Raw genomic sequence first — 27412 nt, forward strand, 5'->3', positions numbered from 1 at the left:
AAACCCTTTATGTATTTCCATATTCTAGTGTTTTACTTTTGTAGTTCTAGGAAGTATGACGTTTCAGAAATATCATGTTCTGCCAGACATGAAATGCCTCAGAATGTACTATAGGAGGATACGACTAGTTGTCAACTTCTCCTTACCTAAGGTTATATACTGTGAGCCGTTGTTATTTCTCTCTTGCTTGCTTATATAATATCTTTTTCAAAAATCTCTCTTTCGAAAATCTATCTCTGCCCTCGTTTTCTAAAACCTTCTCTTAAACCTAGGCCAGAGGCTCGAGCATACGTCGCTTGGCCGTAGGCGACGCAAAAACGAATTGGCTTAGCTCACTTGTCGTTGAAAAGTAAGTGTTGCACAATCGCAAGTCCGCTGCCATCAAGAGTGCGATTGTGACAACGGGCATGCGGCCATGGACAACACGCTTTGGACAAGCATGACCGTGACACACCGCATGGGAGGCTTGGGGGAATCGAGGTCTTATCATTTTCCAAGCTTCCCAATACAACATCGGTTTCCCAACCCTATACTCCAAACACCCCCTCGTTTAATAAAGATTGTTTGTGTTAGTTCTAAAAAATGTCTCAACCTAATCCAACCGATCTCGTGGACGCTCCTATTTGAGATATATCATTAGTCATGTGGATATCTTTAAATCTTGTATACGTACACGAGTTGCTGATAAAATCTACTTGAAACATATCGATGGTATGTAATTCTAACATAATTCTCAAATTTGTCTTTTATTATTATTATCATTATTACATTATTTAAATTATTATTTCCAAAACTAATTAGATTTTTTTGCAAATGTAATTCTCTTTAATCTAAAATAAAATAATTGAATTTCAAAAAAGGAAAATCCTTATCACTAACATTTTAGGAAAGATTGGGAAATAACCCCAAACCCTAAACGATCTGTGAGGTCAGCGTTTAGAAGTATGAGGTCATCTCCATTCTTCATCGGAAACCCTAAACCCACTTTCTGCGTCTCACATATCAACTCCGGCGCCGACCTCGACGGCACAACCATCTGTTGTACGGAGCGATCCGGCCACTCCGTTCCCCCATTCTCTTCCGGCGCTAGCAGCAACCGCAAACACCCGAGCCGTGCGGCGGCGATAGCTCCTTCAAGAAACGGTGCGGCGAGGCTCGACTGAGCAGATTTGTGAACTGCACAAGGACATATTCCGGCGGATTCTTCTTTAGCTATAGCCGACTTGGCGACGTCTTCCACCGATATCTACAGTGGTTCTGCTCCTCGACGGCATTCTGAATTGTCTAAATATTCTGATTTGGAATCCATCCCTGTAAACCATCTATCTTGTGTAGGATTCGTTCGATTTTCTCTACGTTTAGTTGTAGGAAAACTAAGACACAGAGAACATTATTTGCTTGTAATTGCACGTTCTTCCGCTCTCTCGTTGAGTGCAATGCGGTCACTGAAGAATGTCATCCGTTCGCGGCTATACAAGAAGCGAGCTCGGCCGTAAGTGATAAGGGCTTTTTGTGATGCAATGGGGTTTTTTTCTTTCAAATTGTGATATCTGACTCTTTGTGGATAATGGGTTTATGTAATGGATCAGGCATTCTCGGAGACATTTTGGGCTTTTTGAGAAACACAGAGACTATGTCAAGCGTGCTAAGGCTTATCAGAAGAAGGAAGCCACTGTAGAGGTAAAGTTTGGAAGGCCCATTATCACTCTGTTTTTAATGTTAACACAATTTTTCTGCTGTTTATTGAATTCTGTGAAGTTCTTAATATGGTTGTTTGTATGTTTCGTGCTGTTTGATTTCCAGAAACTTGAAGGGAAAACAGCCTTCAGGAATCCAGATGAATTTTACTTTAAGATGATTAAGACCAGAACAGTCCATAAACCAGAGTAATCATTTTAGATTATTCTTAATATCTATTGATGATCAGTAATTCTGGTTTCTTCTAGTTTCTTATGCATCTTAATCTTTATATAATGTAGGAGACGGGTAAATAAGTATACTAAAGAGCAACTCATACTGATGAAAACCCAAGATGCAGAGTATATACTTCAGAAAATGCAGAGTGAGGAAAGGGTGTGTTCTTTGCGAGCTTTCATTTTTTATAATTGACCAGGAGTTCGTTGAGGAACACATTGATTTAGTTTAACTAATTTATCAATTCTCACTCTTCTGTGTAGAAAATTGAAAGACTGACAGCCACGTTACATTCTTTTGATAATCAGCCATCAAATGAGCATCTTTGCTTTGCTGAAGACAGGTTTGAATCTTTTTCTACATTCCTAATTGGAAACGAATCAAATAATTGTTGTTCTGCATTAAAGGGATGAAACCCCACAACAACCACCTATTATTACTTTTCTTTTGTTTCAAACAAGAGCGTCGAGAACGTATCACATAGATTTTTTGTTGTGAGATATTGTATCAATATAACCTTACTACATTTGGTTGCCAAGGAAACTCGCAGGATACTAAATTGTAGGTATCTAATCACATTGATTGAACTCATTCCCACTAAGCTTTTATTATTCTCATGGCTCTTATGGTCACTAGGCTAACCCATGATGGTTGACTTGTGCCATCTTTATTAAAATACACTAAACCTTATTTGCAGCAAGTTTTGGTGAACCATGACTCATTGCTTTTTGCTAATTCTAATGAGGTGAAGTTATTTATGCTAGTCATTGTTGATGAATTGCAGGGAGGATACCAATGAAATTCAATGTCGTTCCTCCAAAGGTAGATGGATAGCATTGTATGAAACAGTTCCTAACAGTATTAAGAGGTAACACTCTTAATGAGGACACCACTGTTGCATGTAATCTTTTCATGTTTACTTATGATTTTGATTTCTGTATTTTGAGACTTGTTCAATTTTAGTTCTTGTAACTTTCAAATTTCATTTTTTTTTATAAGAACTGATTTCATTGATGATTGAAATTTACAAAAGGGATGTAATATCCATGATGTTTACAAAAGTCATTCCCAATTTGCAATGAGGGAGGTATAACTATAGGAACTAAAAATATTAGACAATTTACACCAAGATATAGCTAGGACTACCTCTAAAATTTAACCACAAATCTTTTGATTTAAATTTTTTAGTCCTAGGTACAAATGTCATAGGTCCTAGGTACAAATTGACATTTGTAAAGTAAAGGTAGTCCTAGGTACAATGTCAAAATTTAGTCTTCATCTTTTGTTTGAAGTTTATTCTTTTGTGCGAGTTGTATTTTTGTCATTTTGATTTGAGACTGCTCCTTCGAGGAATTTGGTCTTTCAGGTAGCTCAGTCAATAGTTGTTTGTTTGATAGTCGAGGAGTTTCTTTCTCATCCGCCCTTACGCGAGAACGGTTGGTTTTCGTGGTTTGTGGGAGTTAATGTAATTCATGGGGCCTTCGAATTGAGAGGAACAATAGAGTTTTTAGAGGGGTTGGAGAGGTCTAAGGAGGTGGATGTGTGCCCTTGCTAAGTTCCATGTCTCTATTGGAGCCCTGTTTTTGTTTTGGGTTGATTTTCTAGTATGCACTTTGTATTGTTTCATTTACGCTCAATGCAAGTCTGGAAGTTCATCAAAATAAAAACTGGTGCTCATTTCCAATACTTCAAATTGGGCCTGATCTGTACTTTCTGCACAGGAAAACCGCTGCTTCTTACAAAGAATTGGAGGCAAGGAGGAGTAGAGTCTGGGAATTAGAGAAACTTTATAGGGATATGAGATTTCAACAAGAACTATGGGTACTTTTTAACGTGTTAAAGTTTTCAGCTCCAGTTTGATACACAGGTAGGTTGTATATATTAAAATTGTTGATTCTGAAACGATACGTGCTTATAACAGAAAATGGGCCGAAAACGTAAACGTCAGGAAGATGAGCTCTCCAATCCAACTTCTAATCCTGTATACAAATGGCGGGCAGGACGAAAACGCTGAGTAAGGTCTAATACTCTTGCTTTCTTCATACAATTTTAAGCATTTTTATTTAAGCAAACATCAGATTGCCCACGTTTATAAAGTTCTTGGGATCTTATGTGGGTTGCTAGTGGTGTAGTGATAGGGGAATGTAACGGCCCAAGCCCACCGTTAGGGGCTTTTCCTTTTGGGCTTCTCCTCAAGGTGTATAAAACGCATCTGCTAGGGAGAGGTTTCCACACCCTTATAAAGGGTGTTTCGTTCTCCTCCCCATCTAATGTGAGATATCACAAGGGGGAGAGATTTGGGTTGTTGCATAATATTATTGTTTTATTGTTTTGGGCTCGAAAATATGGAGGGTGGTAGCGTAATATTATTGTTATTGGTGCACGGTTGGGCTCATTTGATAACCATTTGATTTTTGTTTTTGGTTTTTGATTTTTGAAAATTAAGCTTATTAACTTTATTGTTCTGTTATCTACTTTCTATCAATTTTTAAAATCATGCAAAGTTTTAAAAACAAAAAAAAAAAAACAGTTTCCAAGAACTTGTTTTCGTTTGTTTTGAAAATTTTAAAAACAGTTTTCAAGAATTTGTTTATGTTATCTATCTACTTTTCAAAAATCATGCAAAGTTTTGAGAACCGAAAAAACAGTTTTCAAGAACTTGTTTTTGTTTTCAGAGTTTGACTAAAATTCAAGACCAAGCTTTTTTCTTTTTTTAATACAATCACAATCTAAGGATTATTTTTCTTGATCAGGGTTGGCCATTTTAAATTACCGTGTTAGGAATCGTGACTCTTCATAATGATATGATATTGTCTACTTTGAGCATAAGCTCTCATGGCTTTGTTTTAGGCTCCCCAAAAGTCTCGTGTAAATGGATATACTATTTCTTGCTTATAATATAAATCCATGATCATTCCCTAAATTAATCTACGTGAGACTCCGATCCAACCCTCCTCAACAGGTTGATGATTGAAGGAGAATTATTTGCAATTTTCAAGGAAACAGGACGAAGCACTGACGACCTAAATTTTGCAGAAGTAGGCTGACAAAACACTCACTGACGACCTAAATTTTGGTTCCTTTGTTTTCATGGCTAATTAATTAAGATGTTTTTGTTTCTTCTTTGTTCTTTGATGAAGAATGTAATGACCTTACTGTTACTGTTTTTAGTTAGGAATATCAATATATAGTTTGATTCATCAAAAGCTTTGTATCACAATATAATTTCATAGGTTGATTTTGATTAATATTTTCCTTCTTTTTCTCTTCCAATATTATAACTTTAGATAGCGTGGTTTCGGGATCCTGTTGAAAATGCTCAAGGAGAGGAAAGGACTCAAGATCGTAAGACATTGTAGTTCTTGTCTCCGAGCATAGTGATCGGTTCCATCTTTCTTCTAAATTTCATCAGTTTTATGTTCAAGTGCCTGCTCATTAGACAAGTGGTGACTATGAGACGGCTTGCTATTGTNAAAAAAAAAAAAAAAAAAAAAAAACAAGGGTTTAAGTTGAATGTTGAGATTAACGCCCTCGGCATATACGGGACCCTCCACAATGAGTTATTCCACTCGAAAAGAAGAAAACAAGGAGGAAAATAGTGGGTCAATTCTCCCTAATTGCATCCAAATTTCTTGATTATAGCGATTAGTTCTGAATGTCGCTTGAGACACCAAGTTTGAGGTACTCATCCGATTATAAGAATCACTAAAAATGAGAGAATGAAAAACACTCAAAACGACGAGTTTCCTTGACAATATTTTTTGAGATGGCTAATCCATATATCATCTTTCTTAAACTCGAGAATACTAAACATAAACCAAATAGGGATGAGATTTATTATTTATTTATTTGAATAATATGATGAGTCAAATATCATTAATCTTTTCCATATGATTTTAAAAAATTATCTTTATTATCTTTATTATGAGAGTTTAAATAAATGACCTCGTATTGTAATATCATGTTAATTTACCATTCAAGCCAAACGATTTTCGAAAGGAAGTTTATTTTTTAAAATAGCATAATTAAAATCCAACATAAATTTAAGTATAATATAAAATATAAATAGCGATTTTCTCAGCACTTAGGATATGGAACCTGATATTATTTGAAAGATATTTCGTAAAGATCTTAGCTATATACAGTAGATATTTGGTAAAAATTTGATAGAGATATATTTAGACAATATTATATGGAAACTCAAAGCAAAACCACGAGATCTTATGCTTAAAGTGGACAATATCGTATCATTGTGGAGAGTCGTATTCATCTAACAACTTATATAATTAAACATCTAATTCTTTTTATTTGGGTAATTAATTTAAAAAAAAAAAATCGACCCACAATCTTTAAAATACATAAAATTTCGATAAAATTAATCACACAAAATTATTTTATTTAATATTATATCTAAATAATTTTGATAAAATATCAAATAAAATTAATACTAATTTTCAAAACTTAATTATCCTTATTTTATTTGAAAATATATTTTTTTCTTTTTTGAGAAAGGGTAATTTACTATTTTAGCCTCCTAAAATGGTTTCATAAATTAATTAAATTCTTTGGGTTCTTGGAATATCCCTTTGCAATAATTATAATTAGAATTAGATATTTGGTCATTATAAAATATTTGAATATTTATATATTTATTTCAAATTGCTCTCCCAACTCTCTAATATTTTATTAATATTTTATTAATATTTTATTTAAGATATAGCTTTGAATCTTTGTCATGCTAATCAAATAAATTAATCACCAATTAGTCACCTCTACTTTATGTTTTATTAAATAATCTTCCTTAAATTATTCAAAATTTAATTTTTTTTATTTCAAATAAAAATTAAATCAATTTATATATATATATCATTGTTTTAAAAGTTTTAGTTATAGAAATTTAATAATGAGATTTTTTTTTAAGAAAAAAAATTCAAAGATCGGGAGGTAAAAGTAGGAGTGTACATTCAACCCGACAACCCGGACCAATCCAACTCGAACAATAATTTAATGACAAATTGATTAAAATTAATCTGTTTAGTTACTAAAATTAAATAAATGATCCATTTGAGCACAACTCAACAGTTAAATTAATATTTCTGCTTCCTCTCCGTAAAAATAATAAATTTTTAAATTTAATATTGGCTTAAAATCTTATTTATTAAGTCATCCTCGAATTCTCCGTTCCTATCGTATTTATAAGATATATGGGTGTTTGTGGGTTGAATTTCTTTTTAGATTAGATTCGGGCCGTAATTTTTATTAAATAATGAATTCAACTCAATCGAGCCGTAAATTTTCTTGGGTTGAGTTGATTCGGGTTATTTGGGTCATTTATTCAAAATTTTATTTTTAATAAAAATAAAATATTAGTTCATAAAACATTTATTTATTTATTTCCAAACATTTAATTAAATTGTGTAACTCATTTTTAATATATACTTTAAAAAATTTGTCATACAAGATTTAATAAATAATCAGAAAAAATAATTATTTGTAAGTAAAAATATATATTTAAAAATTAACAATGAATTCGAACTTCGATTTAACCCTTGGATATCGAGGTTCCACAAACGATATTTCCTGATACTATATTCGAAGCAATTGTTCGAATTTCTTATGACATGCAACTGAAACAAGTTCCTGCAAATGGGAAAATAGGCGGTTTGAATGTGGGAGCTGTTTTTATTTTACCTGAAGGGTTTGAATTAGCTCGCTTTGATCGTATTTCTCTCGAAATTAAAGAACAGATGGGTATCTAGTTTTCGGAGAACACTCATCAATTAAATCCATAAAATTTCATTTACGTGGATTCGATCTATACAGTTGCTTTAGATTGATCAGATTATTTGGGTTATTGAATTTTTCGAACATCTCTCGTAGTATATTATCTAAATAGAAGGGGACAAAAAAGACCTAATTTTTAGAAGTTAGTTAAAAAGAGAGAGGTGGGTTTGGAGGTATTAGCATTGTTTAAGAAACATGATTGGAAGCATTAAGGAACAATGTGTGTTTTTTTCCTCCTTGAAATTGGGTGTTTCATGCGCAAACACACACCTTTTCCTTTGTATATTTGGTCGTGTCGTGGATGGCGGTGCCGCTCTTTTCAAGTGCCTTTTTATATTGTGTTTTTGTCTTCTATTATTTTATTATGTAACTAAGTTTCGACGTTCTATATGCTCCTTTTTTTAATGTTTTCAAGAAAAAAAATCTACTAGTAGGAAGAGAGTAGGTTGTGACCTTCGTGTTGGTAAAGCGGCGACTCTCGAGTGATACCCATTTGACCACACGAGGGTCAAGATTGACGAGTGACATGATGCGATAGAGAAGGATGGTGTATCATCCAACACACTGTATAATGTGTATATTGAAGTTAAGCTGAGGTATAGGCAAGAATGAGGTAACGAGTAGATAAGAGTGTTAAAGATAGGCTTGTTGAAGGGTCGGGTACGGTATTGGGTCTTAACGTTGAAAGTCTGGAGAATTTGGGCGTGCGGTTTTGGAGTCAAGTCCATCCATATAAAATATGAAAACTCAACAAATTCGATGTTAATCAGACCTTGAAAGGACGCTCCACAACACTGTATGATCGTTAGCCAAAATCATGTTTACATCATCTAAACCAAAAATGCTCTAGAATTTACCTTCGGGAGAGGCATGATATCAGCTCTCCACCACTCTTTGGCCTGGGGCCTAAGCAAGCTATACTATGACACATACATGTATCATGGTGAAAGCAAACATTGCGAAACGAGTGTCTCGAGCAACTTTCTTTGAAATGAGTTTTTTAAGGAGAGTGTCGGACGGCACAAGTGTGCCAACATTGCGCCTCAGCCTATGTGTCATAGGTTGGATCATACATCCGCTATCTAGTACGAAATTTGTAGATAATATGGCATGGACACGGGAGAGCCCAATGCCTTAATAGAACTAGACGGATAGATTTTTTGGATGTCTCGACATTATGAACGGCATGTGGGCCTGTTCTCGATGCTATGACCAAGTGAGCTATGATGGTCGACTACACCCCCAAATTGGGATGACGTCAAGACATATGGGTCATGTTAATTGGGAACCTAGATGATGTTGAGATGCAACATTGCATCAAGAGACCTTGGCCTCGAGTAGAGGCAATGTCGAGCTAAATAACTTGGCCTAGTGTAGAGGCAAGTCGGATGAGTCTCAAAAGATTGAACATGCACGCATAGGCGGTGTGTGGCCGAACAAACTTGGATTCCGCATAAGTTATATTCAGTTGGTGAAGACAACTCTCGCCTAAGGTCCGACAAAGCCATGAAGACGAGCAAAAAATGAAGATGAGGCTTGGGTTCTCTTCAAGGCTGGTCGTGAGCGTGTCAAGATCAAGATGTCGCATGTTATATTCTAAGTTAGTTGATGAGATGTTTATATTATGTCTGGACACACACATTCATGAAAGACAGTTCATGAAAGAACAAATGTACGACCTGCATCATACATTTATGTCACGATTTAAAGCTATGGAGACTTCATGCATTTTTGTATGTTACTTGCATCGATATACTTTCTCGTTATGATGAGTATGGATACATACATATAATATCTATGTACGCCATAATATTATGTGGACTCCTTTCTCTCCATAGCTCCAACACTGTGAGCGTATGTTGGCTTAAGGATAAACCTAAGGGGTACATATGCACCTGCCTAATGACACCATGTGCTCGTACTAAACAGTGTGTAGAAAAGTACTACATATCCAATTTTTGTCCGGACTGGAAACCAAAGTTCAAGACTATCAAATATTTCTACGAAAAGTTTGTTTATGTATGCATTGCCAACCCCACTAGTGAGGTTACTTACTGAATATTTTCTAAAATACTGAAGTCATGTACTACTCTTATTTTTTAAGGTAAAAGTATGACACCCATATACGGATGATGACGGTCACGATGAAGGCGATGGAACCAGAGTTATGAATGTTGCATTCATGTCTGCTTTAGTAGCCCTTAAGTTAGCTCGGGACATTGCTTTTGTTTTTTTTTTTTTTTTTGAATTCATGTTATTTATTTTCCCACTATTTTGATAATAACGTTATTGTTTTAAAAGAATTTTTTACGGACGTTTATGATAAATGAATTTTTCTATATGTAATAGACATGTCATGCATGCAATGACTACCTTATTTTTAATAGGAAAACAGGGTCGTTACAGGTGGTATTCGAATGGTAGGCTTATAGATTTTGTAGACTAGCTTACGATGTAGGCTCATAATGTTTCCATGGCCTTGCACCGAACGCTTGGTCACGGTTAGATATGACTTATTTAGATAATAAATGATGTTGTTTTGTTATATTGTGGTTTACTATACTTGATCCAAGTATAGTAAGGAGCCTTATATTTGGGGTGTTACGTACCACCGGTCACGTACCACCTTATAGTAAGGAGCCTTAATGGCCAAAATACCCCTATAGTTACGTACCACTGGTTTACGATCCAAGTGACATCTAATTGGCACAAAATTTTCTAAGGAGCCTTATTTCATGGTTTAAAGGTATCGTGCAAGCTTGAGACCATTGGAATATGTTAAGGATTTAAACTAAGATTTGGGGTGGTAAATGACCAAAATACCCTTATAAGAATTCTAAGATATTTCGAAGAATTTAGAGGACTTCAAATGCTATGAAACGTTATGCGAGACTTATTTATGATCTTAAGGATAATTATGCAAGGTCTTAAGGGGATTAGAATATGTTTGGTGTATGAACCAAGAGGGACCGAACGAAATTACCCTTAAAGGTCTTAAGGGGATTAGAAAATGTATGCATGTGAAGAAATGTTTATGACTCATACGGATGAAGGCTTACCTACTAAGATTTTTGCTTTAGTTGTGCCTCAAGATATAGGAGAGTACTCTTAGAGTTGGAACCCGAGATACCCTAAAGACCTCTCGATGTGTAGTGCAACATAGTCCTTTGACATAGACTACGTCACAGAGAACACATTAAGCCCTGGGCATAGGTATTTAGACTATGTCACAGGGATGGCACGAAACCCTAGACATAGGTACGCATATTTCTTAGTAGAGAACACATAAAGCCTTGGATGCAGGTACCAAACTATCTCACGGGGAATGAATGAAGCTTCGAACATAGGTCAAAATTGAGTTGTTCACTAACCGTAGAACCTCACAGATCTCCTAGAGGAGTGTCTAATGGCCAATACACAACAACCAAGAACTTAAGATCTTAGGCCCCGGACCAAGGTTCTCAGTACAAAAACCATGACCAAGGGGAGTGTGGGAAAATTATAAATTAAGTATTTGAGGTTTTCTAGCATTAGTATCAACATGAGACGTTGATTTCAATAAAGTTGTGAACCCACTTCAAGTTCTTAAGATTATGGATAGAACGATAGAGTAGAGTTGAGGTAGACCAAGCCATAGATACGTGAGCTACTAAGTCAGACTTCAAACACTTTAGCATTTTCTATTTAACACATTAGTGTAATCGTTAAGAGAAAATGATCGACCTATGTGGCCATTTATTAAATATCACGAACGGACCAAGGTAGCAAGAAAGAAGATGCATGCTTCCCAAGAACGTATGAGCCAAGTAGGACAATGTATCAAAGATTTTCTCTAAGTTTCAATATGGTCGTTATCAGTGACTCTGAGGTCTTTTGACTCACTAATGTCCACAACTTGAAGAGGTTCTTAGACTAATTTTTGTAATGTATATCGTAAACATAGTAGCTTAGTTAGGGTCTAAACGAGTAATAAAATGAACCCTTAATCCAACTTGGTGTTTCTATACAATGAGCTTTATACCAAGTTCTCAGAGTATGAGTCTTGAATGATCGAATGTTGAATAACGTGATCTGGTGGACACTTTAAACGAGGAATAACTTTATTGGTCTAGACTTGTTTAGAGGCATAAAGTTATAGGTTCTCTCGGTTTGATGATGTAGAAAGTTTACTCGGATATTTTGAGTTGACATATTTACTAAAGGAACCTAAGATTGTTTGCCCGACCCATAGTTGAACTGACATCCCTAAGAACTTGGAAGATCTCCACGGCATCTAGGAATGACCAAGGTAATTCACTAGCAGTTAGTAGTACGATGGGTCATCAAAGTCCCCGCCTCTGTAATAGCCCAAGCCCATCGCTAGCAAATATTGTCCACTTTGGCCCGTTACGTATCAGCGTCAGCCTCAAGGTTTTAAAACACGTCTACTAGAGAGAGGTTTCCACACCCTTATAAGAAATACTTCGTTTCCCCTCTCCAACCGATGTAGGATTTCACAATCCACCCCTTTGGTAGCCCAGCGTCCTCACTGGCACACCACCCAGTATTTGGCTATGATACAGTATGTAACAGCCTAAGCCCACCGGTGGCATATATTGTTCGCTTTGGTTCGTCACTTATCGTCATCAACCTCACGGTTTTAAAACTTGTTTACTTGGAAGAGGTTTCTACACCCTTATAAGAAATGATTCGTTCCTCTGACCATTTGTGACAACCCAAGCCCACCTCTAGCAAATATTGTTCGCTTTGGCCCATTACTATCACCGTCAGCCTCACGGTTTTAAAATGCATTTAATAGGGAGATGTTTTCACACCCTTACAAGGAATATTTTGTTCCCAACCGATGTGGGACCTCAAAACCTCCTATCTTCTTCTGTACACCATTATCGCTAGTACTTCCCTACCAAGAAGTAGTAGTATAGGTATCAACGAGGCAAGCTTAGGCCAGATAGTGTAGTGCGTCGAGGCGACCAAATGTCCTTACATAAAGGAAAAGGCTAGGGGTCCCCTGAACAAGGGCACTAAATAGTAAAACTCGTCCTTAGAGGGGCATGGTGTCATGTAGTAAGACATAGTAGCTAGCACATGGGGGTCACTCCCTCGAACTAGGGTGACTTTATGGTCTTGTGGGAGTGTTCGCTAGCTAACCTCTCGTGGATGATGTGATCCGCAAAAACAATCAGGCTTCGTGCTAGATCACACTCGTGGAAATGCAAAATACCACAGCGATAAATTCGCCCTCTGAAGTCAAGAAAGGCTGGGAGGTAAAATTTATAGCCATCGTAGGCTCTTGCGAGATTTAAAATCAATCGTTCATAGCGAGAACGCTGGATAGTCTTAATCACAGTATTTAACAAATCGTTAAAGGAAAATTGATTGGATATCACCTCAAACATCATACTATTCCATCAAATGATTATAAGGTAGCATCTCAACCCAAAATACTAGTCATTCACTGTGTAAGCAATGCAAATTAAGTTAAATAATAGAATGGTTGAAAAACTTGTGCAAACCCCCGGGGACAAAATTCAGCTCAATAACTTTGAAGTCTCCCAGGTGCTCAAATAATAATAGAGACTAGGTTCGAACTTCCTAAAGCCTAGAGAAAATCTGTGGATACGTGTTTAGTTAAGGATGCGATGAGAGCTTACAAGTAGGTTGCTAACTGAGTACTTTTATACTCACCTCTTTCCACTTCTTTTTTATTTCAAGTGTTCGCGAGCTGCTGATTGAGTGGGAAGCGTTTGAGAGCTGCATGGTCATAGAGGGGGACATTCTAGAGTGTCAATTCGTCTTTCTATTTTGGTGGCCTAGCGTTCTCATTAGCACACCGCCCGATGTTTGACTCTAATACCATTTTTAATGACTCAAGCTCATCACTAACAGATACTGTTCGCTTTTGCTCGTTATGTATCACTGTCAGCCTCACGATTTTGAAACGCGTCTGCTAGGGATAAGTTTTCACACCTTTATAAAGAATGTTTCGTCCCCTTCTTCAACCGATGTGAAATCTCACCATCCACCCACCTTGGAGGCCTAGCGTTCTCACTGGCACACCACCCGGTGTCTGCCTTTGATATCATTTGTAATGGCTCAAACCCATCACTAACAGATATTGTCTGTTTTTGCTCGTTAGGTATCATTGTCAGCCTCACGATTTTGAAACACGTCTACTAGAGATAGGTTTTCACACCTTTATAAAGTATGTTTCGTCCCCCTCTCCAACCGGATCTCAAAATCCACCCACCTTGGTGGCCTAGCGTTCTCACTGGCACATCGCCCGGTGTCTACCTTTGATACCATTTGTAACGGCTCAAGCCCATCACTAACAGATATTGTCCGCTTTTACTCGTTACATATCATTGTCAGCCTCACGATATTGAAACGCGTCTGTTAGGGATAAGTTTTCACACCTTTATAAAGAATGTTTCGTCCCCCTCTCCAACCGATGTGGGATCTCAAAATCCACCCACCTTGGTGGCCTAGCGTTCTCACTGGCACACCACCTGGTGTCTATCTTTGATACCATTTGTAATAGCTCAAGCCCATCACTAACAGATATTGTTCGCTTTTACTCGTTACATATCATTGTCAGCCTCACGATATTGAAACGCGTCTGTTAGGGATAAGTTTTCACACCTTTATAAAGAATGTTTCGTCCCCCTCTCCAACCGATGTGGGATCTCAAAATCCACCCACCTTGGTGGCCTAGCGTTCTCACTGGCACACCACCTGGTGTCTATCTTTGATACCATTTGTAATAGCTCAAGCCCATCACTAACAGATATTGTTCGCTTTTACTCGTTACATATCATTGTCAGCCTCACGATATTGAAACGCGTCTGTTAGGGATAAGTTTTCACACCTCTATAAAGAATGTTTCGTCCCCCTCTCCAATCGATGTGAGATCTCACAATCCACCCACCTTGGTGGCCTAACGTTCTTATTAGCACACCGCTCGGTGTTTAGCTCTAATACCATTTGTAATGACTCAAGCGCATCCCTAACAAATATTGTCCGTTTTCGCTCGTTTTACGTATCTTCGTCAGTCTCACGATTTTAAAACACGTCTACTAGGAATACGTTTTCACACATTTATAAAAAATGGATTATTTCACTTTTAGGTTAATACAATGGATTATTTCAATAATTGTATAGAATAAAGTATCAAAATTGATGGATTAAAGTAAAGCATCAATTAAATGGAATAAATTTGTTTGATTATTTTATTTTATTTTTATATTTTGCTTTGTTCCAAGTGTCTAATACGACGGCGTATGAACAACGCTCAACATTCCTCCCATTTTCCAAGTAACAAACGGGAAAGTCGTGACATATGACTAACAAACCATTAAATGGTGGGCGACAGGTTTATTATTCTTATTCTTTCTTTTTATTATTATTTATTTATTATTATTAGTATTATTATTATGTTAAATTAAAAATTAAGTTTAAAATTCAAACATCTGACTTATGGTATAGATTTTAGGCCCGTTGAAAATTATAACTATAATTATAGAACTTTTAGGATTGTGTCCGTGTCGGTGTCGGGTCGATATTTAAACTTGGAATATTGTCGGGTAAGATTTATTAACTTTTAATTTTAATTTAAAAATTATTCAATAAATTAAAAAGAATTCGAGTCTATTTATATCAAACACCACTTTAAACTTTCGAACATGCTCTTAATCTATATAGAGATAGCGTTTGATTCCGACGACGTGCATCAAAATTATAAGAAAGAACCACTAGCATCTCTGACCTTATTAACCTAACAAGGGTCCACATTTGTATTCTTTTATGATGATGAGTTGATAAAGACATAGTCGTGCCTGATTGTATATGTTATATGGTGGCTGAACGATACTATGTATGTGGACCGTTAGAGAATCTTCAACAATCCGTTCGCTACGAAGTTGTTAAAACATGAAGTTTCGAAATTCGGCTTTCCCTTTCGAGCTTCCCCTCAAGACCCTTGTAAAGGGTCTTTTGTTCTCTTCCCCAACCAATATGGGACATCACAATCCACCCCTCCTTCGGGGCCCAGCGTCCTCACTGGCACTCGTTCCTTTCTCCAATCGATATGGGACCGCCACCAAATCCACCCCCTTTGAGACCCAGCGTCCTTACTGGCACACCGCCTCATGTTTACTGCCTTTGGGAAACAGCGAGAAGGCTAGCACATCGTTCGGTGTCTGGCTCTGATACCATTTGTAACGACCCAGATCCACCGCTAGCAGATATTGTCCTGTTTGGGCTTTCCCTTTCGGGCTTCCCCTCAAGGCTTTAAAATGCATTTGCTGGGAGAAGGTTTCCACACCCTTATAAAGGGGTCTTTTGTTCTCCTAAATCCACCCCGTTTGAGGCCCAGCATCCTTACTGGCACATCGCCTCGTGTCTACCCCCATTCGGAGAACAGCGAGAAGGCTGGCACATCGTCCTGTGTCTTGCTCTGATACCATTTGTAACGACCCAGATCCACTGCTAGCAGATATTGTCTCTACCCCTCTTCGGAGAACAGCGAGAAGGTTGGCACATCGTCCGGTGTCTGGCTCTGATACCATTTGTAACGACCCAGATCCACTGCTAGCAGATATTGTCCTCTTTAGACTTTTCCTTTCGGGCTTCCCCTTAAGGCTTTAAAACGTCTCTGCTACGAGAAGGTTTCCACACCCTTATAAAGGGTCTTTTGTTCTCCTAAATCCAACCCCCTTTGAGGCCCACCGTCCTTACTGGCCCACCGCCTCGTGTCTACCCCCTTTGGGGAATAGCGAGAAAGCTGGCACATAACATTTGTAATCACCTTTAGGCTTTTCCTTTCAGGCTTCCCCTCAAGGCTTCAAAACGTCTCTACTACGGGAAGGTTTCCACACCCTAAACCACCCCCCTTTGAGGCCCACCGTCCTTATTGGCACACCGCCTCGTGTCTACCCCTTTGGGGAACAACGAGAAGGCTAACACATCGTCCGGTGTCTGGCTCTGATACCATTTGTAACAACCCAGATCCACCGTTAGCAGATATTGTCCTCTTTGGACTTTCCCTTTCGGACTTCCCCTCAAGGCTTTAAAACGCGTCTACTAGGAGAAGGTTTCCACACCCTTATAAAGGGTATTTTGTTCTCCTATCGAACCAACGTGGGACATCACAGTCCAAATTTATTACACGTCAGAAAAAGAAGAAACGGAAAGAATCAAATTAGAACGCTTTTAAAGATATGATTAAAGTAAAATAATCTCTTTTGCTTACTAATTAAATTAATCCAAAGCCATTTATAAATAAAATAAAATAAAATAAAATAAAAAACTTTACAATATGGAGAATGCTATATGTCTTTTAAAGATGCACAAAATGATCTTCCTAAAGCGAATTGCCTGTCCCCCACTCAATATATTAAACTATTAATCAAAATTAAATAATTAATTCCATTTTTAATATAATTATTATTTAATATATTTAAGTATCTGTAAACAAAATAAAATATTTCAGACATTTTATTGATATAGATAGTGACTTTCAATTCTGTTAAGTTTTTCTTACTTATTTTATCTTCAGGATCTCTCTCATTTAGATGTGATCTCAGTCCTCGAACCACGTTGCACACCAACTTTCACGTACCCATATATTTACTCATACTTTACTCAAGTGTCACATGCACATCAACTTTCACGTTGGTTCGTCCTCGAACCACATTTTATTGGGAGAGATATCGCTCTGATACCATTTTATAACTCTCCATGCTCAAGATTTGGATCTGAATTCGCCACTTGATGACTTCGACATTCCCTTGTATCTCCTGCGGTATGATCATGTTACCTACTTCTCGATTCTTAAGAGTGAAGACTACTCACGAACCAACACGAGCCCTTCCAACATGTTTTGTCCTCATTCACATGCATTCCACGAAAACTCCTAGTAGGTCAGCCAATGTAAAATTGATCCAAGTAAAGCACACTTAATCACGAAATTCCTATGAGTATGAAAGTTAGTACCTATACCAACAAGATGCACATTTTTTTTCTTTTTCGGTAGCTCAATCACATGAACTTCATGCTTAAGTGTGCCATAATGTTTTAAAAGGATAATTCTCACCATATCACGTGGTTAAATGTGTTTTACTTGGAGTAATCTTATGTTAAATTGAGTATAAAAAAAAGATAATTCTCACCATAACAAATGCGCGATATCCCACATTGGTTGGGGAGGAGAACGAAATACTATTTATAAGGGTGTGGAAACCTTTCCCTGATAGACCCGTTTTAAAGCTTGAGGAGAAGCTCGAAAGGGAAAACCCAAAGAGGACAATATCTGTTAGCGGTGAAATTAGGCTTGGGCTGTTACAAATGGTATCAGAGCCAGACACTGCACAATGTACCAACAAGGAGGCTCAAGAGGCTCTTCCCCGAAGGGGGTAGACACAAGACGGTGTCCTAGTAAGAACGCTGGCCCCGAAGAGGGTAGATTTGGTGGGGGTCCCACATAGAACAGAAAAAAGAACGAGTGTCAGTGAGAACGCTAGGCCCTGAAGAGAAGTGGACAATATCTGTTAGCGGTGGAATCGGGCTAATAATATAATTCATATCTTTCATATTAATAATAATATAGTCCTCGATTTTTGTACCTACTTCATTTTGGTCCCTAAATTTTTAAATATATTTTTCTAGATTTTATTTTAATATTTTAAACTTGACATTACTTCCCCTAATTTATCATAATTTATCAATACGTCCATGCCACCCTATGATGGGACTATGTTGCATTTAAGAATGGACCCACTTCAATATCTTTTAATAATTAATATAATATTAATTTCATTATTATTTTTAATTTAACAATAACTTTGAAGTTTTTAATTTAAATGTTTATTTATTTTCTTAGACTTAAGTTGATGTTTTTAATTTAAATGTTTATTTATTTTATTTAGCCTTTTGCTGTGTCGTTTTAAATGTGTTTTCAAAACACGCAAGTCCATGACTGTGTTTTAAGACATGTTACGTTTTATGGAATTTAAATGAAGTCCATATATAGTAACGACATTAAATTGTATATATATATATAAATTAGTTGGGTGATATTAATGATTATAAAAATATCAAATTAAAAAAATTATGTTTTAAAATAATTTTTTTTTTTTTTTATAGAAATATCAAAAGCAAATAAAATATTTAGAAGTTTCTAGTAAATTCTCGCAGCATAATATATTTGAAGGGCTAAAACGGAATAAACAAAAAGTTTAGGGATTAAATTGAGATTTAAATTTCAAATAAAAATAATAAATAAATAATTTCAATAAATAAATCTGGAGGGAAAATGACTGAGAGACATGGACGCTTCCCTCCAATTCTCCCTTTCTTCTCCCCTCCTTCCTTCCGTTTTCATTCTCTTTCTTCATCAGAAACTTCGCCATAGCTTCAATCCTCGACTTCCACTTCCGTTTCAGGTGATCAATCTATCTTATTCTTTAGTTTACGAACTGATTTTAGCATCGGATTGCGCCGTCTGATGTGAGGAAGAGGATGTTAATAAGAAACGTGCGCCGGAAGTTTTCCGGCGGCTTTCGGCGTTTTTATTCGTCTGAAAACCGCCGAATATTGGCGGTTATTACTTGTGAGTTTTTTTTAACAGAACCTAATTTCTAGTACGTTTGTTGCACGATTCTCTATTTGATTATCTTGATCGAGTTTCGACCATTACTTGTGGAGTTGATTCGAAATTTGTGTTGTATTGTGGTGTAGTGTTCATTTGAGTGCCTTGATTTATTTTTCAGATTTGGATTTTTTAACTTGGCTGATTATTGTTTAGCGTATTTGTAGAGGAGTTTGAGAATTTTACTGAATGCGTTTGGAGGTTACGATTTAGAATTTGTTATTTCGTTTTAATTTGTTTGCGAAGTAGAAGACAATGGAAGCAATGAAGTTGGATGTGTATTATTGCAGTGTTCAATAAGTACAAAGGAATATCGGACAGAGGCTATGAGGAACTTCGTTATGTCGGAATTTTCTATTAATCTAGATTCATTAATATAATTTTTTTTTCTCAATCATTAACTTGAATAATATTGATTCAGAAAGAGCTAACGGGAGCCAGTGTACCAACAGACATGGCCTACAAATTCTAATTTGTGAGTGGATAACATTTCTTTTGGCTCAGTGCATTAACCTCTTACCAAATTTCTTTTATTGTATAAATTCGTGAATTTGATTATATTTTTTTTTTGTTTTTTTGGTTCAACATCATGTGCGAATGGGTGAGAGTTTGAACCTTTCATGGAAAATACTTAGTTTGATCATTTAAGTAATGCTTAAATTAATATTGTAGAGTTTATTAAATGCTTAAGTTAATTGCTAACAAAAGACCATTGCATCAAGTTTCTATATATTTGAATTATTATAACATTTGCTTTAGAATCGCTAGAATACATTTGCCAATTGGTTTTTTTTTTTTTTTTTTTTTTTTTTTTTTTTTGCAGCTTGTGATTTTATTAATTTGTTTGGTGATAATTCTTTGGCATTCATTTATAGGTTAATTGCACGTGATATTGTTTTTCCAATTATTTAGCTCCGCAATAATAAAAAAAAAAAAAAATTATTTATTCATATTAGGAATTGAAATTGCATATACGTATATATATATTTTTTGTCTCTTTGGTTCTCGTATGCATATTCAATGCTGGCTTTTTATTCTCTCATTTGCATATCTATGTAACTATAGTTTTTATAGTAAGTGTATGGATGATAGTTGTTCTATTTTACCTATAAGAGTAATCTATTAAGAAATATGATTTCTAAGCTACAAATATTATGAAATTTGAGGTCCGTATGATTATTGTATCGAATATTTTGTTGGGTTGGTCACATTTTTTCGACGTCCTTAAATATATGGACATATAAGTGCTTTCCACGTAAGAAGCATATATGTTGTATCTTTTATTTATTTCTTTATTTTAGAAAGAATAGATTGTTTCAATTGACTCGTTGTGTGTAACGGTCTCTTTATGTGTGTAACGGTCTTTTTATGGTTATAACATTCTCTTCTATTAAAGTAGTCATACTCTTAAATAATTTTGACGGGATTTAGTGTTTGAGAAAAAGTTTTGAGTTAATAATTTCATATTTTGTTTAGTTGTGAATTCTAGAGGATAAGTGGATATGCATCTGTCTTTTTTCAGTTCCAACGTTTATGAAGTTTGAAAACACAATTTTGATAATAGGAAGCACAAGAAAATTGGAGTTTTGAGTCCAGTCTCCATTGCTGTTGGCCTTCAAGTGCCGACTCTTCCAACCCTCATATTTGACCCGTCCCCACCCACTCTGTATTCGTGTGGTCACACATGGTGGGTCGTGCCGAAAAGAAAAAAAGATTTAACTTTTTCGGTTTCCCACGGTTTAAAGAGAGTATAAAAAGTAGAAAATCTTGGATATTAAAAGTTATCAATCATCGAAACGCCAACAAATGGATCCGTTTCTTTTTGCCGTCCCTTTCCGTCTGCCCCTTCCTCCTTCCCCCTCCCGTTGTCTTTCCTGCTTACTTATCTCTATTCCCTTGTGCTGCAACCATCATTTTCATTCACTCTAAGCTCTAAACATTCAACTATTTGTCAATATGTGCGTGTGGTAGGTAGTAGGCCATAGCAGCCACTTTATAAGTCATTTCTGCTTTTCTAAGCACAAATATATGTCGCTCTGTGTATATAATACAACATGGTATGGGCGTGCATGTATACCTTAATAAAATAAAATAGCTGATCAAAAGCACTTGAGCATTACATCGTATTTTATTTCCTTTTTGAGGTAAACAATTAAAATTCGAGATTCCTGCTTGGTTGTTTCTGTCTTCCTTCGTCTTCTTATTCATTCCTAGCTTTTGCTTGCTTCTTCTAACTCCTGCACTTCAGAGTCAGACTTCTATACCAGCGTAGGAAGGTATGTTTCGTGCCGATCAAAAAGTTTCAAACATATTTTAATAAACTCGTATCTCATTAATAGTTGAATTATTTAGGCTGTTTTCGTACTCTACTTTGTTTTCCTACTCATTGTTCTAAATGCCACACTTTCCATTGGAGGTCTGGATTCATCGATAAATTTTATGACGTCGATTTCTATTTTGTTCATTGTTTGATCGAGCGTGTCCATGCAGCTTATACGCCTCGTCGAGAAATTAAAAAAAAATATAATTCCTTGGTTGGAAAAAATGGAAGTCGGAAACCCAGATGCCTCTTCAATCAAAGCCCTCTCTGTTTCTCAGGTACAAAAACGAACCAAAAATTTAACATCCCCCGGTTTTTGTTCAAGATTTGAAGATTGTATAACGGCTAATTGCAGGTGGTAGAAGAGTTGAAAGAGCTGTGGGGTTTGACCTTTCCGGTAACTACCATGAACTTCTTGGTGTTTTTAAGGCAGGTGGTCTCTGTCTTGTTCTTGGGCAGAATTGGAAGCCTTGAGCTAGCAGGTGGTGCACTTGCTATAGGATTTACAAATATCACAGGCTATTCTGTTATGGTGGGTTTAGCCGCTGGGTTGGAACCCTTATGCAGCCAAGCCTACGGAAGTAAAAATTGGGATCTCCTCTGTCTTTCTCTGCAACGCATGATCTTAATCCTCCTCTTTGCAACTATACCCATCGGTTTTCTCTGGATCAACCTTGACAACATCATGGTATTTTTGGGTCAAGATCACCAAATCACAAGGATGGCGGCTATTTATTGTATTTATTCTCTTCCAGACCTTTTAACAAACACCTTGTTGCAACCCATAAAAATATTTTTGAGGTCACAAGAGGACACGAAACCCTTGATGTATAGCACTCTGGTAGCAGTTGGCCTTCATGTGCCTCTGAATTACATGATGGTGGTGGCGCTGGGGATGGGAATGCAAGGAGTGGCAATGGCTTCGGTGATAACAAATTTGAACATTGTGGGATTGTTATCTGGATACGTGTGGGTGTGGGGAAGGAAAGGGGAGATGAGATGGACGTTGAAGGTGGGTGAGGTTTGTGGAGGCGTGGGGCCAGTGATGAAGCTGGCTATACCGAGTTGCTTGGGAATCTGTTTGGAGTGGTGGTGGTATGAAATAGTGACAGTACTGTCTGGTTATTTATCCAATCCAACGTCGGCTGTGGCCGCCACTGGGATTCTCATCCAAACTACAAGCATGATGTACACCGTACCCCTGGCTCTCTCTGGTTGCGTCTCCTCCAGGGTAAGTTTCCTCCCCAATCTCTTATAATTATTATGTTTTTCTCTTACAGTTTTCTCCGTCGTATCTATAAATCTAGAAAAATTGTGAAAACACTACGCTAGATTTATCTCTGTCGTATCTATAGTCTGCCAATTATTATTGTGATTATCTTTGTGTATTATGTAATCATTAATTTTTGACAAGTAATATGCTTGTTTCTCATGATCCTTTTTTAACATTTGTCAATTGTACAGTTTGTCAGTCAATATCCGGTATGGTCAACCGGTAAAAACCTTCAATTGAGTAAAGTTAAAAATTTACAGACTTATACCAATAACCCACGTCATTTTCTAATCCTATATTTCGATGTGGAACCTTTCATTTTCAGCCGTCTCTCTCTCTTCTTTGTTTGGTTTTAGGTATATTAGCATTTTAGGACATTTTGTATCTTACACGGATGCATATGAACTCCATATCTTCAAAAGGGATAAATCCTTGGTGCGTTTTGCCCTTTTAGATTAGACCTCAGTGGTTCTTACTCTGGAGGTGGTCCGTCCACCACTGCTCGTGCGCGTATCTCTCTCTTTAGGTAGAACACACTCCTTTCTATGTATTTTGGCTAATTGTTTAGCCGCCCGATCATCTTCAGCCTAAGAGCATCCATCAGTGAACTATCACGCATTGAAAGTGAGGTTTTTTCTCTAGGTAAATTTTCTGGCTATCTTGCACCATAGTCCTTTTATCGCTAGGCGGCCTAGAAGCCTTAACTTTTTCCTCTTGATTAGGAAACTTTTCCCCTTATTATCTTACTTGTCACCCTATATAAGATGAACTCTTCTTATTTTGAGCCATGTTAGTATTAAGATTTGTCCTCCATTTGGTACTTGCCGCTTGCAGAATGAATACTTTACTAATACCAATCCCAGTTTTGTGGTTCATATTTCTACCAGTTTGATTATCAAATCAGCCCAGTAAGGTGTCCGTTCTTCCAAGTGGAAAATAAGGGAAGATATTTTATCTCTCTTTCATGAGTAGGAGATTGATTCTTTGTTAGAACACAAATTTTTGTAGGTTGAACAAACTCTTTATAGAAAACACTGACTATTTATTAACACCAACTGAAAAGATATTACAAAAACAGTTTGTATAGACTACTTCATGTGCTTTGTATATCTTTTGGGATAAAATTAGGTTGGAGGGGTATTTATAATATAACTAAACAATTTATTCCTAAAATATCTTATCATTTATTTCTAAAAATATTTTAATTCTTTTCTTTAAGTAATAGGGACGGAATCTCTAAATCATTCTCCTAATATACTAATGCATAATTTTTTTTAAACTAACCATAAATAAGCTTATACAATTATTAGTCTTGGCGAGTGAGGATATTTTTAACGTTCTTTAGTTGTTTTTGTTTACCCTTTATTTCTATGTTCATGGTTCAGTAGAGATTGCCGTTTAAAGTACATGCCATTTCATGAGAAGATTTCTTCAAACCAGTTCATTAATTTGGAAAAACTGGAAAATCTAGTAAATTTTTTAAGCCATTTAATCCCCATGAATCTAACACCATTTACATTTAAGCTCTCCATTAACAGTGGGGCTTAAATTATATTGGCATTTATTTGGGCACATGATGCCTATTTGTGCGTCTGGGAGGCGCAGAACTATGATGCATAAGATAGCATGGGTTTTGGAGAACGGGAGGGGGTGAGAAGAGGGTAGCACGTGTACGTAGGGACAGTCTATCCACTGATGATCTAAAAAGTTGTGTACACGAGGGGTCCAGTAAGAAAATTTTGTAGTATTCTTTCGTATAGGCACCGCACTCATTTATTATGCCTCAGTATTGTTAAGTACCAATGAAGTTGACTAGAAAAGGAAGAGGTCTGAGAACAATTATTTTGATATGAATTATGTTGTGTGGAAGGTAGAAGTAAAGTCGGGAGAGGTTAGGTAGACAATATTATTTTGATACGTTGTCTTTGCCAATTGATATCAGAATTATGGTCGTAAATATTATTTTTAAATTGGTTGAACTTATTTAAACTTTCAGGCTCATCGACCTCAAACTCAAAAATTGTTGAGGACATTTAGTTTAAATTATGGTTTAGTATATGGATCATATTTGACTCTTTATGATAGACAAATATTTTGTAAGATGGAAGATATTTAGTCTTCCATTATGGTTTAACCTATTGAAATTGGTTGGAACTTCTTCTTCATGAATAGTTCTTTGATCATGTGATCAGATCTAGTCGATCGAATTTGAATCGGAGATCTTGAACTCGAGTTTGTGAAAGACTCTTGTCGCTCCTTTCATTTAAGCCCTTTTTTGAATTGAATGACCTGACTTCTCCTTCTTTCTTTTATAAATTCGGCAAGCTAAAATCCTTTCTTCTCTTGAGTGATTGCTTGAGTTGAGTTTGATTTCCTCGTTTTGAATCTCGATTTTTCAATTTTTAGATGATCTTTTGAGTCTTAGTACGATAGATATTATAGGCCATTCTCGTGCTTTTCCAAAAGAAGCATATAGAAATGACTGGTAAATAGGTATCATATTTGACATTTTATTATAGATAAGTATCATATTTGACATTTTATCATAGCAAATATATGGTAGGATATTTAGCCTTTCATTACAGCTTTCTATTTCTTTTATAATTTATTTGATTCCGTAAATAATTACCGATACAGAACTTTCATCTAAAAATAATAATAATAATAAAAAATCCAAATCCTCGGCATAATTAAGATTAGTCTTAATGTCCTCAAACAACCCTAAGGATTTTAAGATCATACAAAATTGTTTTTTTAGTAGAATTAGTTGAGATAAACTTCAGAATGTGTTTTACTGGGAAGAGTAAATTCATTTGTCATCTTTCTTGTAAATTGTTAAAGATCTGATTGTGACAACCGAGAACGCACTTAGATTGTTGTAACCCATTAAAAAGCTTCTGATTTGATTGATGCAATAAAATATGATTTTATTGGAAAGCGAGTGTGTCCACATGAATCCCCACCGTTGATCTCATCCTTTTTGTTTATGATCAATTGATCATTATCATCATCATCATCATCATTCTTGATCTGATTAGGGTGTAAAATGTACATAACGCAAGGCAGGTAGGGAAGGAGCTGGGAAGTGGAAAGCCAAGGAAAGCGAAAGCTGCAGCCGTGGTGGCATTGGGATGCGCACTTGTGGTAGGCGGAATCAACGTGACGTGGACGGTGATTCTCCGGCGGACATGGGCCACACTTTTCACAGATGATATGTCGGTTGAATCATTGGTCTCTTCGGCTTTGCCAATCATAGGTCTCTGTGAGCTTTGGAACTGCCCGCAGACCACTGGATACGGCATCCTTCGTGGCACTGCCCGTCCTGCTGTGGGTGCTCGTATCAACTTGGGATCTTTTTACCTGGTGGGCACCCCTGTGGCTGTGGGCCTTGCATTTGGGCTTCGAGTTGGATTTGTTGGGCTTTGGTTTGGGCTGCTCTCAGCCCAGATCACTTGTGCTGTGTCGATGTTATATATGGTTTTGGTGAAGACTGATTGGGAGGCTGAGGCTTTGAAGGCTAAGCAGCTCACTGGTTTGGAAATGACGGCCGCTAATGGTGCAGAAGGGGAAACCCAGGGGCTCCTTGGTGAGGAAAATAGCCATTAACTTTACATTCTCTAGAGAGAGATTGAAATGGTTTCTTCTTCTTCTTCTTCTTCTTGTTTTTTTTTCGTGTTTTTGGCTGTTGGTGGTGTTATCTATTTTGTGTGAATGTTCCTTTGCGTTTTTGAAAGTCTTGTGGTGATGCAGCGTTTGATTAGAGGCTTCCAAGTCCATTCTTGTTTGTCATACCATCAATTCAATTATACAACAGTTAGAGAATTGTTAGAAGGGAGTCTCATATTTACTGCTTTATTAGAGAATGCTCGTGTGTTTATAAGTAAGGATTGCGTCTCCATTGGTATAAGGCTTTTTAGGGGAGGCGAAAGCAAAGTCACTAGAGCTTATGCTCAAAGTTGACAAATATTATATTATTGTGGAGATTCGTGATTTCTAATATGGTATTAAAGTTGTGCCTTTAACTTAGTCATGCAAAGTGTTCAGGGACTCTAAAGAAAGGAGTCGAGCCTCAATAAAGGAGAAGTTCTACGGCGTACTTTGTTCGAGGGGATTATATAGGGACAATATCATACCAATATCAAGATCCGTAATTCTTAATATGGCTGCACTCATCTAGGGATGGATAGTTTTTTTTTTTTTTTTTTTTTTTTCTTGANGGATGGATATTTTTTTTTTTTTTTTTTTTCTTTTCTCTTGACCTTATGTGAGCCATTGCTTAGCTAGAAGGTTTGAATTGATAGGATAGTTGATGAGTTAATTCAGTCATCGTAGAGAGTGTGTTGGACAAAGCTGTTCTCTAATGTTACCAACTATTATAACAATAGTTTAGCTGATTGTGAACTGGGGAAATCATCAAAACTTGAATTAATTATGGTAACAACAATTGGAGAAATTCTAATTTCTTTGATTGACAAAC

At 36.5% G+C, this 27412-nt stretch overlaps 2 protein-coding genes across 5 annotated transcripts; both read left to right on the plus strand.

Moving 5' to 3' along the window:
* Positions 1–959: 959 nt before the first annotated feature.
* Positions 960–5123, plus strand: LOC111796764 (probable U3 small nucleolar RNA-associated protein 11). 2 transcript variants are annotated; one of them, XM_023679521.1, is made up of 10 exons: positions 960–1272; positions 1332–1492; positions 1590–1680; positions 1804–1886; positions 1980–2073; positions 2178–2257; positions 2699–2782; positions 3636–3735; positions 3836–3933; positions 4877–5123. In XM_023679521.1, the coding sequence occupies exons 2-9, from the start codon at positions 1437–1439 to the stop codon at positions 3926–3928; spliced, it is 681 nt and encodes a 226-aa protein (XP_023535289.1). In that variant the 5' UTR covers positions 960–1272; positions 1332–1436; the 3' UTR covers positions 3929–3933; positions 4877–5123. The 2 variants fall into 2 exon arrangements, with proteins under 2 accessions (XP_023535289.1, XP_023535290.1); XM_023679522.1 differs by having other exon boundaries at positions 962–1272; positions 1590–1674.
* Positions 5124–19050: 13927 nt separating this feature from the next.
* LOC111796761 (protein DETOXIFICATION 54-like) lies at positions 19051–26695 on the plus strand. 3 transcript variants are annotated; one of them, XM_023679515.1, is made up of 5 exons: positions 19065–19136; positions 21591–21618; positions 21833–21940; positions 22018–22893; positions 26002–26695. In XM_023679515.1, exons 3-5 carry the CDS (start codon positions 21887–21889, stop codon positions 26539–26541), a joined length of 1470 nt encoding a protein of 489 aa, XP_023535283.1. In that variant the 5' UTR covers positions 19065–19136; positions 21591–21618; positions 21833–21886; the 3' UTR covers positions 26542–26695. The 3 variants fall into 3 exon arrangements, with proteins under 3 accessions (XP_023535284.1, XP_023535283.1, XP_023535282.1); XM_023679516.1 differs by lacking the exon at positions 21591–21618 and having other exon boundaries at positions 19051–19136; XM_023679514.1 differs by lacking the exons at positions 19065–19136; positions 21591–21618 and having other exon boundaries at positions 21653–21940.
* Positions 26696–27412: the final 717 nt, after the last annotated feature.

Source organism: Cucurbita pepo, chromosome LG06, assembly GCF_002806865.2.
Source record: "Cucurbita pepo subsp. pepo cultivar mu-cu-16 chromosome LG06, ASM280686v2, whole genome shotgun sequence".
NCBI lineage: Eukaryota > Viridiplantae > Streptophyta > Magnoliopsida > Cucurbitales > Cucurbitaceae > Cucurbita > Cucurbita pepo.